The 16051-nt window shown below is 43.7% G+C and overlaps 1 protein-coding gene across 2 annotated transcripts; it reads left to right on the forward strand.

The window, feature by feature from the left end:
* Positions 1-910: 910 nt before the first annotated feature.
* fbxo8 (F-box protein 8) lies at positions 911-12482 on the forward strand. 2 transcript variants are annotated; one of them, XM_083765121.1, is made up of 7 exons: positions 911-1086; positions 3547-3678; positions 4392-4536; positions 6783-6909; positions 7610-7728; positions 9992-10188; positions 10913-11228. In XM_083765121.1, the coding sequence occupies exons 2-7, from the start codon at positions 3552-3554 to the stop codon at positions 11098-11100; spliced, it is 903 nt and encodes a 300-aa protein (XP_083621247.1). In that variant the 5' UTR covers positions 911-1086; positions 3547-3551; the 3' UTR covers positions 11101-11228. The 2 variants fall into 2 exon arrangements, with proteins under 2 accessions (XP_083621247.1, XP_083621248.1); XM_083765122.1 differs by lacking the exon at positions 9992-10188 and having other exon boundaries at positions 10913-12482.
* The last annotated feature ends 3569 nt before the right edge of the window (positions 12483-16051 follow it).

Here is a 16051-nt window from a genome sequence, read left to right on the forward strand (position 1 = left end):
GGTGGAGCTGTTGCCCCCACGACCCGACCACAGATAAGCGGTTGAAGATGTCCAGAAGCTGTATTAAAGTGAGAAGCTTAGCAGTGTGTAGTGGGAAGCTCAGCGCATCCTCAAGGCCCCACGCCCCCACCCCAGCCACAAACTGTTCAAATCCCTACAATGACCGTGGCCAGGCAAGGGGGCCTATACCCATAGTATCAAAGGCCAGACCACCAGGTTTATGAACAGCTTCCACTCACTCACCCAGCTACCATCAGACTGTTGAACAAAGCCTGAACACCGCCTGTCACCAACCTGCCATGTCACACTGCAACACTTTCTTTTGAAGGACCTGCCATATATAGGCCTAGTGGCGGCAGTGGTGTGGGGTAGAGTGGCCGGTAGAGTGGCTGGATGGGAACCGTGAGGTTCAGGTTGGTGCCTTGCAGTGGCGTGCACAGACATTTAGAGGGGCAGGTGCTCAAGTGAAAAAAAGGGCACCTTGTGCAGCGCATTTTGGTGCTTAAGCTATTGAAAAGATCTACAAGCTCATAGCGCGCCACCGAGTGGCGCGCTATGAGCTTGTAGATCTGCTATTTATTTTTTTATCGAAGAACCACTGACATAGAAACATAGCTTTAGATTGTGGGGTTCTAAATAATATAGTAGAAGCGTTTTTTATCAAGATTGTCACCATGTTCCACACTACAAATGAAGACAAAAAAATTAATGTTTTTTTTTTTTAGAGCACATTGCCAAAAGGGCAGGGGGTGCTCTAGCACCCCCTATTATGTGCACGCCACATATAGATTGACTGGCCTAGTAGTAAAAATGTAGGCTACTGATGGAGTCATGAGATCTTCCTGTCCAGTAGGTGGAGGTAATGCATCTAAAGTTGTCAAACAGACAGAAAGAGGCAGGAGGAGAGGAGAGCTGAGGGTACCAGCAGTGAGCACAGCAACAGAAGGTGGCATAACACCTCAGTGCACGAACACCTTCATGTTCTGTTTACTTTATTCTACTTATAGGACACACAGCTGCTTCTGAAACCCATTCCTCGCCGCCACAGTGTGTATTCTGGCTGGACACGTCATTATAAACACTCAGGTAGGTTGGATACATACACCACTCTGGGTTTAATTTATTTCATTTACATTAAAACAAATATTGTTTAATGTCACACTTTTAAACGCTATGTGATGCGGTACAACGTTGATATGGTGTCACAACCAGACGTTTCTCTGCGCCACCGTGTCGTCTTTGGGTTTAATATAGAATAATAATCCCAACAACAAGATGCTACCTAACGTGATGGTGCTAGTGACGTAGCTGCCTGCGGGTGATTGTCGAGTGTTTTAGCCAATGGTCGCCGTCCTTTTCAACGAGTCGTCCAATTGGAGTGCCGCGGAGGCGGGGAGCTGCGCGTCAGACTAGCATGCTACCCGCTGGAAGTTCCAACGTTGATGTTGTTTACTGTTTTGTTTATGTAACAAACATGCATACCTAAACCTCACGCACATGACATTCATACCTAACACACACACGGTGTTATTCCTCTGTTTATTAGCACAGGCCTACACATACACTACGCATGTATGTATTAATATGATTTATTCATTACATATACCATGTGCCTGTCATTCCTTTATTGAACAAGCATATACACATATCAATTCCTTTGTTTATTAACAAACAATATACTGTACACGGTATTGTTTAAGTATGCATTTATTAACATGCCTGCATGCACATTATTATGTTATGTATTATTGACATGATATTATTGACAACCATGTGTTATTGTATTATCTGCCCCACGTGCATGGACGTATGGATGTATAGGATTGATGGATTTAAAAAAAAAACTACCCCACATGCATTTTACTTTACTTTATCTTTTTGTGTTTTATTTGTACTATATACATGACGGACATGTATATTGTTGTTGTTGTTGTTGTTTAATTGATTGAATACTTTATTATTAGTCAGAAATGTAAACAGCACAGAGTAGGTACAGTCAGACATTACTGCTAAAAAGGGACTTGTTTCCATTGTGGTCCTATTGATTCATTAAAACATAAAGTGTAGTGGGGATTTACATTCACCTCCCCTTGTGTCGATGACTGATCAGGCTAGTTCTTTAAGAAACCAGTGATCTTTCAATACGGTGTGTTAGGAGGACACATTTTCGTGTTTGTTCTAAATTTGGGTGGTACCAGATCATTGTCGCACGGTCGCACCCTGTAGTATTGTTGCTGTGGGTGACTGTCACTCCCAAATAGTTAGACGTGTATGATGAGGGTATTGAGATGCCCCTTTGACTATCTTTATTACCAATAGCATTTTGATTAGCTTATTTTGCTTTATTTGCTTTCTAGTGAGCCATCCCAGACTAGCAAAGTGTGTTGCAATCAGGTGTGCCATGGGCTTTTCGCTTTAGGCAGAGAAGTAGTCGAATCAGTTTGTGTTGGGAGATCTGGAGCTTCGTTTTGTTTTAGTGACATTGAGATATTGGAAAACCAAGAGGTGCAAGCATAGTCAAAGCAGCAACTGTTGTTGCTGCTGCTGCTGTTAGATAGATAGACAGTATGTGTAAATCTGAATGTATTGTGAAAACGTTGCATGATGATTGTCACATTCTCCAGTGCACTTGCTAATAGACATGCTTGAGAATGTTTTCATTCTAACCACACACACACACACACACACACACACACACACACGGTGTCACACAGTGTCACACACACACACACACACACACACACACACACACACACACACACACACACACACACGGTGTCACACAGTGTCACACACACACACACACACACACACACACACACGCACACACACACACACACACACACACACACACACACACACACACACACACACACAGTGTCACACAGTGTCACACACATGCGCGCGCACACACACACACACACACACACACACACACACACACACACACACACACACAGAGCAAGAGAGATTTTCATTCCATCGTTGACAGTCTAGTTGGACTGAACATAACATGCCAAACATAACACTTGTTCCTTCACTAAGAAGCATGCCAACAATCTATTAGAACACATAGCACCTGTCACTGTCATTCTCTGTGTGTGTGTGTGTGTGTGTGTGTGTGTGTGTGTGTGTGTGTGTGTGTGTGTGTGTGTGTGTGTGCGTGTGCGTGTGCGTGTGCGTGTGCGTGTGCGTGTGCGTGTGCGTGTGCGTGTGCGTGTGTGTGTGTGAGAGACAGAGAGAGAGAAGGCTTGTATGACTCAGCAGCTTACCTTGATGTTCAGTAGAGTACTTCAGTCTGCTTTGAATTGTAAATCCGACCACTCTGGAGTTAAACACAAATGCAGTTAAACTAGCCGTAGCCGATCTGCAAGCGCATTGTGAGCTTGTAGATCTTGTAAAAAATAATAATGATCAAAATGAACGTCTTGGACCAGGTTTATCTTGTCACTTCAGTCAGTGTGTACATTGTGTAGATGAGCCAGTCCATTGTGGAAGTTCTAACACTGTTGTTGTGCCGTGCGTATTGTGTGTATGTCTACATAGTGCTCATGGGCCAGGCACTGTGGAGGTTGCCTCCCAGACAACAGCAACAGCTGCAGGAGCAGTTGGCTGATCACCTGGCTGACAGACAACGCCAGGAGGAGAGCAGGGGAGCCAGGAGACCACAATACTACGGTAAGGAGACCACAATACTACGGTATACCCGAGCCACTGATTGTACAGTGGACTAGAGAGCCTAGTCCACTGTACAATCAGTGGCTCGGGACCCATTTGTGGGTCACGGACCAATTTGTATGGGTTGCGAGTAAATATCTCTCAGTCTACATTATTTTATAGAATTTCAAAAGGTTTCAAAAAGTCTAAACAAACAAAACAAAACTTTTCATCAATCTAAAAAACAATTCCAACATGCTTCAAAATAATTTCAGAATAAAATAAATAATATATACAAAAGAAAAACTTTTAAGAAGTAATGAAAATAGCAGATCTACAAGCATTTTGAGCTTATATCTGCTATTGTCACTACTTTGGGCCCCAGGCAAAAATCAAGATTCTAAATTAAATAAATGAAAAAATGAAATCATCATATGATAAATGATGTGGAACGGATTGATGTAGAACTGACAGACCCGCTGATGCCATACCAGCATTTTAGCAGCAGTTTTGTTCAGTTTCGAAACTCGTTTTCACGCCGCGTGACAAGTCTGCGCCTCTGCGGATCCGCTACTTGTGTCCTGAAAAAGTAGCAGTTTTGGACATACTATGAAAGCTGTGTCTGTCTGTGTGTGTGTGTGTGTGTGTGTGTGTGTGTGTGTGTGTCTGTCTGTGTGTGTGTGTGTGCATGTCTGTGTGTGTGTGTGTGTGCATGTCTGTCTGTGTGATTCTAGGTAAACCGCACCGTGGCTTTATAGACCTGGAGATGTTACCACCAGAGTTGGGCATCACCATCCTCTCCTATCTGAACGCTACGGACCTGTGCCTGGCTGGCTGTGTGTGGCAGGACCTAGGGCACGATGAATACCTCTGGCAAGGGTAAGACACACACACACACACACACACACATGCATGTGTTTATGAATATTAAGCCCCAACCACACCAATAATAATAACTTTATTTGTATAGCACCTTTCATGACATGAAATGCAGCTCAAAGTGCTTTACAGAACAATGGAGAATAAAATAAAAGCAAGGCAACGACAGTAATGCAATACAGTGAGGACATGAATAACAAAAACTAAAATAAAAACAACTAAAAGATCAATTAAAAGCAATGTTGTAGAAGTGGGTCTTGAGCTGAGCTTTAAAAATGTCTACAGAGGCTGCCTGGCGAAGGTACAGTGGGAGCTTGTTCCATGCCGACGGCCCGTAGAAGCAAAAAGCTGCTTCCCCGTATTTTTTAGTTGCCATTTTTTTAGGCAAAGCGAGCAGGCCGGCGGTGGAAGACCTTAGGGGGCGGTTTGGGACATATTTAGGCAGGCAGTCATGTAGGTAGGAAGGTGCGAGACCATTGAGAGCTTTATAGACAAGTAAAATTATTTTAAAATCAATCCTAAAAACAATGGGTCGAGACGCAACAAATTGGATTCAGTGTTTGTCCCAGCGGTGTAATATGTACTGTTGCACGTCGTCGCATGGTGGCGCTTGTCGACGCAAGTCGACCCCAAGTCACTACTAGTAAAGAATTAATAGAAACTTTAACTCTTTGTGTGCCAAGTATTAATAATTTAATTTGATCTCCAGTGTTTACAGCGTTTTTAAGTGCCAGTGTCCAGCATGTAAACAAAGCTACATGTGACGTCTCTCCTTTACACACGGAGAGAAACTAAATCAACCGTGACCATTGATTGGTTCATGAGTTAGGGGCCGTTTACCACACCATCCAGGCCTGCCAAAATACACTTTAGGTAATGAAATCAACTATAGATTTAAGTCGACACAAATCTTTTCATATTTAGTCGACTAAAATTAGACTAAAACACTAAAACATTTGAGATAACTAAAACAAATTGGAATTTTATTCAAAAGACCACTGAAACTAAATCAACCTTTGCTGTCTAAATCTACACTATGTCCAAAACGGTTACTTTTCAGGATTCAAATTTAAAGTAGAAAAAGTGCCCTTCTGGGCACAGGTCTCCACCAGGATAGGAATGTAGGACATTGCAGCTTGCCTTCATCTGGTGGTTGGATAAAAGGGCAACAAAAGTAAATTATCCACAGATCCGTGCAGTTAAAGGTAAAAACACTTTTCGGTCAGTTATAGCGCCACCTTGAGGCTGAGTTGAAATTGTTCATGTGGCATTTCGTCCTCGGCCTAGTGGGAATGTGCGTGCACAATTTCACGGAAATCACGCGATGTGTTCATGATTTGCAGCATTTTGTTTGAAACTGAGCACTCCTGTGAACTTTGGAAGCCAATCTTAACCAATCAGGATGGAGTCTGAGAAATCTGAAAGACTGGGTTCGTTGAATGGCTCTAGCGAGACTGTGTACCAATTTGCGTGATGTTTGGACGAAATCTGTAGGTGTACTGTGCAAAAACTTGTTTTGCACAAAGCGGCCTCCCGGTGGCGCTATAACAGGCCGTTCTGGAAAGTTTGGGGCAGAGGTTCATCGTTGGCATCTAGGGAGTGTGTGTGCAAAATTTGGCATCGACCGGGTTAACGGTGGCCGAGATTAGCTGCTCACGGACAAACACACGGACGGACACATGGACACACGGACGGACGGAGTGCAAAACATACTCTCCCCCCATGCCTTCGGCCTGGTGGAGACAAAAATGCAGAAGTAGACAGATCGAGAGATGCTTCTGTGTGCTCTGTGGTACAGTATGATCACTGTGGTACAGTATGATCACTGTGGTACAGTATGATCACTGTGGTACAGTATGATCACTGTGGTACAGTATGATCACTGTGGTACAGTATGATCACTGTGGTACAGTATGATCACTGTGGTACAGTATGATCACTGTGGTACAGTATGATCACTGTGGTACAGTATGATCACTGTGGTACAGTATGATCACTGTGGTACAGTATGATCACTGTGGTACAGTATGATCACTGTGGTACAGTATGATCACTGTGGTACAGTATGATCACTGTGGTACAGTATGATCACTGTGGTACAGTATGATCACTGTGGTACAGTATGATCACTGTGGTACAGTATGATCACTGTGGTACAGTATGATCACTGTGGTACAGTATGATCAAGCAGGGCAACAACAGCATACTGTATTTGAGTCTCCATACTTGTCCTGTTGTGTGTCCAGGCTCTGCAAGTCCACATGGGGGCACTGTTCCATCTACAACAGAAGGCTACCGGCTGGTTTCTCATACAGGAGACTGTACTTACAACTGGACGAAGGCAGTCTCACCTTCAACGCCAACTACCAGGAGGTACGCATGCACACACACACACACACACACACACACACACATACAGGAGACTGTACTTACAACTGGACGAAGGCAGCCTCACCTTCAACGCCAACTACCAGGAGGTATTACACACACACACACACAGACTGTACTTACAGCTGGACGAAGGCAGCCTCACCTTCAACGCCAACTACCAGGAGGTATTACACACACACACACACACACACACACACACACACACACACAGACTGTACTTACAACTGGATGAGGGCAGCCTCACCTTCAACGCCAACTACCAGGAGGTATTACACACACACACACACACACACACACACACACACACACACACACACACACACACACACAGACTGTACTTACAACTGGATGAGGGCAGCCTCACCTTCAACGCCAACTACCAGGAGGTATTACACACACACACACACACACACACACACACACACACACACACACACACACACACAGACTGTACTTACAACTGGATGAGGGCAGCCTCACCTTCAACGCCAACTACCAGGAGGTATTACACACACACACACACACACACACAGAATAAAATAAAATAAAATTATAGTACAGATAATAACTGTGTGTGTGTGTGTGTGTGTGTGTGTGTGTGTGTGTGTGTGTGTGTGTGTGTGTGTGTGTGTGTGTGTGTGTGTGTGTGTGTGTGTGTGTGTGTGTGTGTGTGTGTGTGTAGGGGATCGGTTATTTCATGTCTAAAGGCATAATAGTGGACCATCCCAAGGAGCTGGCCAAGTTTATCTTCTGCACCCGACGACTCAACTGGAAGATGCTGAGGATCTACCTCGATGAAAGGTACACTAATGTTTATTTATATGTATTAAGATGCTGAGGATCCACCTCGATGAAAGGTACACAGATATTTATTTATATTTATTAAGATGCTGAGGATCTACCTCGATGAAAGGTACACTAATATATATTTATATTTATTAAGATGCTGAGGATCTACCTCGATGAAAGGTACACAAATGTTTATTTATATTTATTAAGATGCTGAGGATCTACCTCGATGAAAGGTACACACATATTTATTTATATTTATTAAGATGCTGAGGATCTACCTCGATGAAAGGTACACAGATATTTATTTATATTTATTAAGATGCTGAGGATCTACCTCGATGAAAGGTACACTAATATATATTTATATTTATTAAGATGCTGAGGATCTACCTCGATGAAAGGTACACAAATGTTTATTTATATTTATTAAGATGCTGAGGATCTACCTCGATGAAAGGTACACAAATGTTTATTTATATTTATTAAGATGCTGAGGATCTACCTCGATGAAAGGTACACAAATATTTATTTATATTTATTAAGATGCTGAGGATCTACCTCGATGAAAGGTACACAAATATTTATTTATATTTATTAAGATGCTGAGGATCTACCTCGATGAAAGGTACACAGATATTTATTTATATTTATTAAGATGCTGAGGATCTACCTCGATGAAAGGTACACAAATGTTTATTTATATGTATTAAGATGCTGAGGATCTACCTCGATGAAAGGTACACTAATATATATTTATATTTATTAAGATGCTGAGGATCTACCTCGATGAAAGGTACACTAATATATATTTATATTTATTAAGATGCTGAGGATCTACCTCGATGAAAGGTACACAAATGTTTATTTATATTTATTAAGATGCTGAGGATCTACCTCGATGAAAGGTACACAAATATTTATCTTTTGTGTTTTAGCAGTGATCATTGATCAGCCATTGATTGATGACTATTTCTAATTCAAATGCTAATAAAAAAAGCAAATGATTGAGCTGGTGTTCCGTGATCATATCTCTCTCCAAACTTCCCTGGAGGATGGAAGCTCCTCTTTCCATGTATTGACGTTAATTTAATCAGAGAAGACCATTGAGAGCTTGCTCTCATTTGCAAGGGTGATCACAACATACAAAAAAGGAACAAAAAACAACACAATTTTAAACAAAGTGCAATATAGTGAACAATATTAAAAAACTAAAACAAAGCAAATACACAGGGCCTACACAAAGCAGGTACACTCCTTATAATAATAATAATAATAATAAAACTTTATTTGTATAGCAACTTTCATGACATGAAATGCAGCTCAAAGTGCTTTACAGAACAATGGAGAATAAAAGAAAAGCAAGGCAACGACATTAAAAAACAAGCAAGTAATGCAATACAGTGAGGACATGAAAAATAAAAAATAAAAAATCAATTAAAGGCAATGTTGTAGAAGTGGGTCTTGAGCTGAGCTTAAAAAATGTCTACAGAGGCTGCCTGACGAAGGTACAGTGGGAACTTGTTCCATGCCGACGGCCCGTAGAAGCAAAAAGCTGCTTCCCCGTATTTTTTTGTTGCCATTTTTTGGGGCAAAGCGAGCAGGCCGGCGGTGGAAGACCTTAGGGGCCGGGTTGGGACATATTTAGGCAGGCAGTCATGTAGGTAGGAAGGTGCGAGACCATTGAGAGCTTTATAGACAAGTAAAATAATTTTAAAATCAATCCTAAAAACAACCGGAAGCCAGTGCAGTGATGCCAAAACTGGAGTAATATGTTCTCTCATCTTAGTTCTCTGGCTGCTGCATTTTGGACATATGTAATGCATCCTCAAGTAGTTTCTTAAATGTCTCTATAGAGACCAGTTTGTCCAGTTTCAGCGAGTCTATTCCACTCGTCTGGGGCATAACAGATGAAAGCAGTCTTTCCTTGTTCAGTGTTCATTCGTGGAGTCTCAAGTGTAACGTGTGTCTGTGAGCATGTTAGATATCCCGTAGTTTATGGATTTAAAAATGAAGAGAAATACAATGGAAGCTTGCCACACAGGGCAATAGCAGTGGTATTAACACACGACCCTCACCAGACATTCACACATGGGTGGAATCAGACTTTACAAATAACTTGAATAAAGCATGAATAAATACATACGAAAATCAATGAATTTCCATGAATAAGAAAAAAAGTAAGCAGTGAAAATAGTAAATAATTTAATAAATGTGTGTGCGTGCGTGCATGCGTGTGTGTGTGTGTGTGCGCGCGTGCGGTGCGGTGGTACAGGCGTGACGTGCTGGACGAGCTGGTGACTCTGCACAACTTCAGCAATCAGTTCCTCCCCAACGCGCTGAGGGAGTTCTTTAGACACATCCACGCTCCCGAGGAGAGAGGGGAGTACCTGGAGACCCTCATCACCAAGTTCAGCCACAGGTTCTGCGCTTGTAACCTGGTGCTGGTCCGAGACCTGGGACTCAGTCCAGGTCAGTGCGTGGGTGGGGGGAACGTTCACCGGCTGAAATAGCCCATCTATACAAGCTCACAACTAGGCTTGGTTCTGGACGATTCCGGTTCCTTAACGCATTCTGACCGGGCACCCATTTTGGTGTTGGCATCATGTCATGCTTTAGCTATTGAAAAATAGCAGATCTACAAGCTCATATCGCGCCACCGAGTGGCGCGATACGAGCTTGTAGGTCTGCTATTTTTGAAAAATCGAAGAACGACTGACATTTTTTAGAATCTGATCTCAGGTCAGAATGGGTTAATCAGACCAGTGTGTGTCCATGTGGAAACCTCATATGAATCTGATCTCAGGTCAGAATGGGTTAACGGTTCCCTATAACGATTCCTACAGGGGGTTCCAAATGGGCCCTTACAGGTCTGTATCTCTGAGAGAGTTTTTTTTCGTAATCACAAATTGCACAGGGCCAATATGAGAAATGACTCAAATATACAAAGAAATCACTTTTAGACACATTTATTCATTTTTTTTATATTTTTTCTTTCCAAAAAAAATTGGATGCATGTCATGAGCTTGTAGATCTGCTATTTCTGCTATTTAAAAAAATAAATATTGAAAGAGTAAAATCTTTTCAACATGGAAACGAGAGGCGATTATGCAAAGATAATTGCGGTTATCTCAACATTGCGATTAGGCGATGATCAGGATATGTAGTAATTGTGTTCCTTGTGGTCCCGGTGTAGACGCGGTGTACGTGCTCTGCTACAGCCTGATCCTGCTGTCCATAGACCTGAGCAGCCCGCACGTCAAAAACAAAATGTCCAAGAGGGAGTTCATCCGCAACACGCGCCGAGCCGCCCACAACGTCTCCGACGACTTTGTGGGCCACCTCTACGACAACATCTACCTGATTGGCCACGTGGCTGCCTAGTCCCGACCTGCTGTACCATACCGCCACGCCAGGCCCCCCCTCACCACACCACACCCCCCGCCCTATCCTATTACAGCCATCCAATAGAAGAAGCTCTTACACTGCACTGAACGACGGGGAATAAGTGATCAGGGGTTTCTGATGCATGCCTGAATTGGTACCGCATGGGTAGAGTGTGGAAAACGGATTTGAACCTTGTTTAAGTTGTTTAGGGCTTTTTTTCTTTTCTTTTTTTTGGCAAAAACGAAGAAAATGTCAAAATCGTAAAAGATACAATTCATAACCTGCACTGTGCGTCGCCTGCCACGATGGAACGCCACTTTGTGCACAGCTGTCAATAAATAACTTCGGCCTATTAAGTCGCTTTTTCGCAGAGCGACAGAATCCGCATAACGGCCGAACAAGCACCTCCCCCGAAGGCACGCTCTGACACTGCACTGAACGACGGCTGGCTGCCAATTGGTGGAACTCGGGCCAATCAGGAAAGCGGCAGGACAAGACTGGGCCGCCCCCCCATTCAGGAAACGATGCCGTCGGCGACATTGACTTAATGCTGCTTGAGTGGCACTGATCAACGCTACGCGACACTAACTAGCTAACGCTAACCGAGCGGCTAGCACGCTAAAGCAACGGCTGACTGCGGAGACTCCGCCCTCGATGAAGTAAAGATGAATGAATGTTTAAACTGTAGCAGAACCGCTATGCCAGTTTTGTACTTTACACCTTTTTGTACCTATACCTGCGTTGGAAGGAGCAGGACTAGCCTGTTTTTACTATAATAACTTTGAACGTTTTATCAAATGAGTGTGTACATACAGCCCCTCTGGGCCTTGGGTCATATTATACTGCATATTGTGTTGTCGGGGCAGAAACCTCATATTTCCATATTTGAACCTTTTTGTGGTTTCCTAAATGAATGCCCTACTTCATCACACTACACCCAAAAGTAGCATTTAGCTTGTTGATAGTAGTTAAAGTTGTTTCAGTTAAAGTGAAAATGTTGAAGTTTGTGTTTGGGCTTTTTTGAAATATTCAACCAATGAAATGTATTAAGAAAGAGCTTGTGACTCCATTTGGAACTAAGGTTATTTTTTTTCTCTTTCTTCCATTTCCTGAAACGTAACAGTTCTGGACATACAAGGTTTCCACCCGACAGAAAAGATGTACACGTTCACACAGCTAGTGGTCAGTGTGGATTTATTTTATTTTGTCCATAAGGGCGTTTTCGAGGGGGGTCCTCAATGCCTTTCGCACCGACACATTTCCAAAACCATACCCCCAGTGCTTCTCAAAGTGGAGTCCATGGACACTCAGGGTTCCTTGAGGGGGTTCTAAATGGACCCTTAGCGGGTCCATTTGTCTACTGTCAGAGTTAAGGGCATCCTTAACCCATTCTGACCTGTGATCAGATTCACACGAGGTTTCCACTGGACACGCACTGGTCTGATTAACCCATTCTGACCTGAGATCAGATTCTAAAAATCTCAGTCGTTCTTCGATTTCTCAAAAAATAGCAGACCTACAAGCTCGTATCGCGCCACTCGGTGGCGCGATATGAGCTTGTAGATCTGCTATTTTTAAATAGCTAAAGCACAACATGATGCTGACACCAAAATGGGTGCCCGGTCAGAATGGGTTAAGGTTTGAGAACCACTGCCCTAGCCAAATCCCAATACTACACCTACTCCGTACTCCAGCGTGACCCGCAAATCGTTTGCGTCCCAAATGTCCATTTACTTTGGGGGGAGCCCAGAGCTCGTATGAGAGAGAGGAGGCTCCCCACCAGCCGTTTACAGTGAGGATCAGCGAGGAAACATCCTTCATGTCTTCTTTTCTGAAGTTCTTTCATCAGAACGTGTGACGTATATCCAGCCTCCTGAATGCTCCAGTGATCCAGCTGTGTGACACTCGATTAAGTAAATTGCTAATCACTAAAACAGTGGTTTTCAACCTTCTTCTTATACAGTTCTATTATTTACCATGTGATGAGATTGTGATGAGACCCAAAACTTAGAATAGTTTGTTATTGTCCACAATTCCTTGCTGTATTGATGTGGTGCCATTAGGAGAGATGACTGGCAAACATTGATAAAAAAATAACAATTCTTCTACATTCTCTATTTGTGTAGACCTTGTAAATTAAGTAATGCAGATGCTATTCAGAGCACGGTTTCATTTTACACTCAAGAGTTAAAGATCTATTTTATTACCAACTCTTATCATTTAGCTGGAGACCACCGTGACCACTGGTGGACCCCGGACCACTGGTTGAGAACCACTGCTTTAACCCATTTTGGGCGGGAACCCAATTTGGTGTTAGCATCATGTTACAATTTAAATAGCAGGTCTGCTATTTTTGAAAAATCGTGGCGCAAATTTGGAAACATAGGTATTTCAGAAAACTGTCATGATTTAGAAGACATTTTTTTTAATTTCGACGTCAGGCCTAAATGGGTCAAAATAACGCCGATTAAAGCAAGGCGTGTTCCCATTCCATATAAACGTGAACCCGGTTCAATAACTCCATCCTTCCTGATCTCTGGAGTCCGAGGCGGCGGGGGGGGGGGGGGGGGGGGTGTGAGGATGGATGTTTGAGGGCAGGGCATCTGGCTAATGAAAGGTGTGGTTTGGTGAGGATGGATGTTTGAGGGCAGGGGATCTGGCTAATGAAAGGTGTGGTTTGGTGAGGATGGATGTTTGAGGGCAGGGGATCTGGCTAATGAAAGGTGTGGTTTGGTGAGGATGGATGTTTGAGGGCAGGGGATCTGGCTAATGAAAGGTGTGGTTTGGTGAGGATGGATGTTTGAGGGCAGGGGATCTGGCTAATGAAAGGTGTGGTTTGGTGAGGATGGATGTTTGAGGGCAGGGGATCTGGCTAATGAAAGGTGTGGTTTGGTGAGGATGGATGTTTGAGTGCAGGGGATCTGGCTAATGAAAGGTGTGGTTTGGTGAGGATGGATGTTTGAGTGCAGGGGATCTGGCTAATGAAAGGTGTGGTTTGGTGAGGATGGATGTTTGAGGGCAGGGGATCTGGCTAATGAAAGGTGTGGTTTGGTGAGGATGGATGTTTGAGTGCAGGGGATCTGGCTAATGAAAGGTGTGGTTTGGTGAGGATGGATGTTTGAGGGCAGGGGATCTGGCTAATGAAAGGTGTGGTTTGGTGAGGATGGATGTTTGAGGGCAGGGGATCTGGCTAATGAAAGGTGTGGTTTGGTGAGGATGGATGTTTGAGGGCAGGGGATCTGGCTAATGAAAGGTGTGGTTTGGTGAGGATGGATGTTTGAGTGCAGGGGATCTGGCTAATGAAAGGTGTGGTTTGGTGAGGATGGATGTTTGAGGGCAGGGGATCTGGCTAATGAAAGGTGTGGTTTGGTGAGGATGGATGTTTGAGGGCAGGGGATCTGGCTAATGAAAGGTGTGGTTTGGTGAGGATGGATGTTTGAGGGCAGGGGATCTGGCTAATGAAAGGTGTGGTTTGGTGAGGATGGATGTTTGAGGGCAGGGGATCTGGCTAATGAAAGGTGTGGTTTGGTGAGGATGGATGTTTGAGGGCAGGGGATCTGGCTAATGAAAGGTGTGGTTTGGTGAGGATGGATGTTTGAGGGCAGGGGATCTGGCTAATGAAAGGTGTGGTTTGGTGAGGATGGATGTTTGAGGGCAGGGGATCTGGCTAATGAAAGGTGTGGTTTGGTGAGGATGGATGTTTGAGGGCAGGGGATCTGGCTAATGAAAGGTGTGGTTTGGTGAGGATGGATGTTTGAGGGCAGGGGATCTGGCTAATGAAAGGTGTGGTTTGGTGAGGATGGATGTTTGAGTGCAGGGGATCTGGCTAATGAAAGGTGTGGTTTGGTGAGGATGGATGTTTGAGGGCAGGGGATCTGGCTAATGAAAGGTGTGGTTTGGTGAGGATGGATGTTTGAGGGCAGGGGATCTGGCTAATGAAAGGTGTGGTTTGGTGAGGATGGATGTTTGAGGGCAGGGGATCTGGCTAATGAAAGGTGTGGTTTGGTGAGGATGGATGTTTGAGTGCAGGGGATCTGGCTAATGAAAGGTGTGGTTTGGTGAGGATGGATGTTTGAGGGCAGGGGATCTGGCTAATGAAAGGTGTGGTTTGGTGAGGATGGATGTTTGAGGGCAGGGGATCTGGCTAATGAAAGGTGTGGTTTGGTGAGGATGGATGTTTGAGGGCAGGGGATCTGGCTAATGAAAGGTGTGGTTTGGTGAGGATGGATGTTTGAGGGCAGGGGATCTGGCTAATGAAAGGTGTGGTTTGGTGAGGATGGATGTTTGAGGGCAGGGAATCTGGCTAATGAAAGGTGTGGTTTGGTGAGGATGGATGTTTGAGTGCAGGGAATCTGGCTAATGAAAGGTGTGGTTTGGTGAGGATGGATGTTTGAGTGCAGGGAATCTGGCTAATGAAAGGTGTGGTTTGGTGAGGATGGATGTTTGAGTGCAGGGAATCTGGCTAATGAAAGGTGTGGTTTGTGAAATGTACCATGGAGAAAGGCAGAAAGTCTGGTGGACTGGGGAACTTATTGTTACTTTTATTTATTTTCGGTGATCAGGCAAAGTAACTACCTTTCCACATTCATGATCTGGAGTGCTGATTTAACCCTGTACTTTCTTTTTTATTATTATTATTATTATTATTATATTATTATTGTTTGCCCCTTGTATGTAATAGGGTTATGTAACTCATTATATTGCACCCTCACACTTGGGCCTTCCTCCTCCGTCTGCGTCGCATTGTTTTTAACCAGACTCAAAGCCCACTAGCCCATTCTGCGCGGGAAACCATTTTGGTGTTATGCTTTAGCTATTTAAAAATAGCAGATCTACAAGCTCATATCGCGCCACCGAGTGGCGCGATACGAGCTTGTAGGTCTGCTATTTTTGAAAAATCGAAGAACGACTGACATAGAAACATGGCTTTTTCAGAAAACTGTCAGGA

Source organism: Protomyctophum parallelum, assembly GCF_964188405.1.
Source record: "Protomyctophum parallelum genome assembly, chromosome: 5".
NCBI lineage: Eukaryota > Metazoa > Chordata > Actinopteri > Myctophiformes > Myctophidae > Protomyctophum > Protomyctophum parallelum.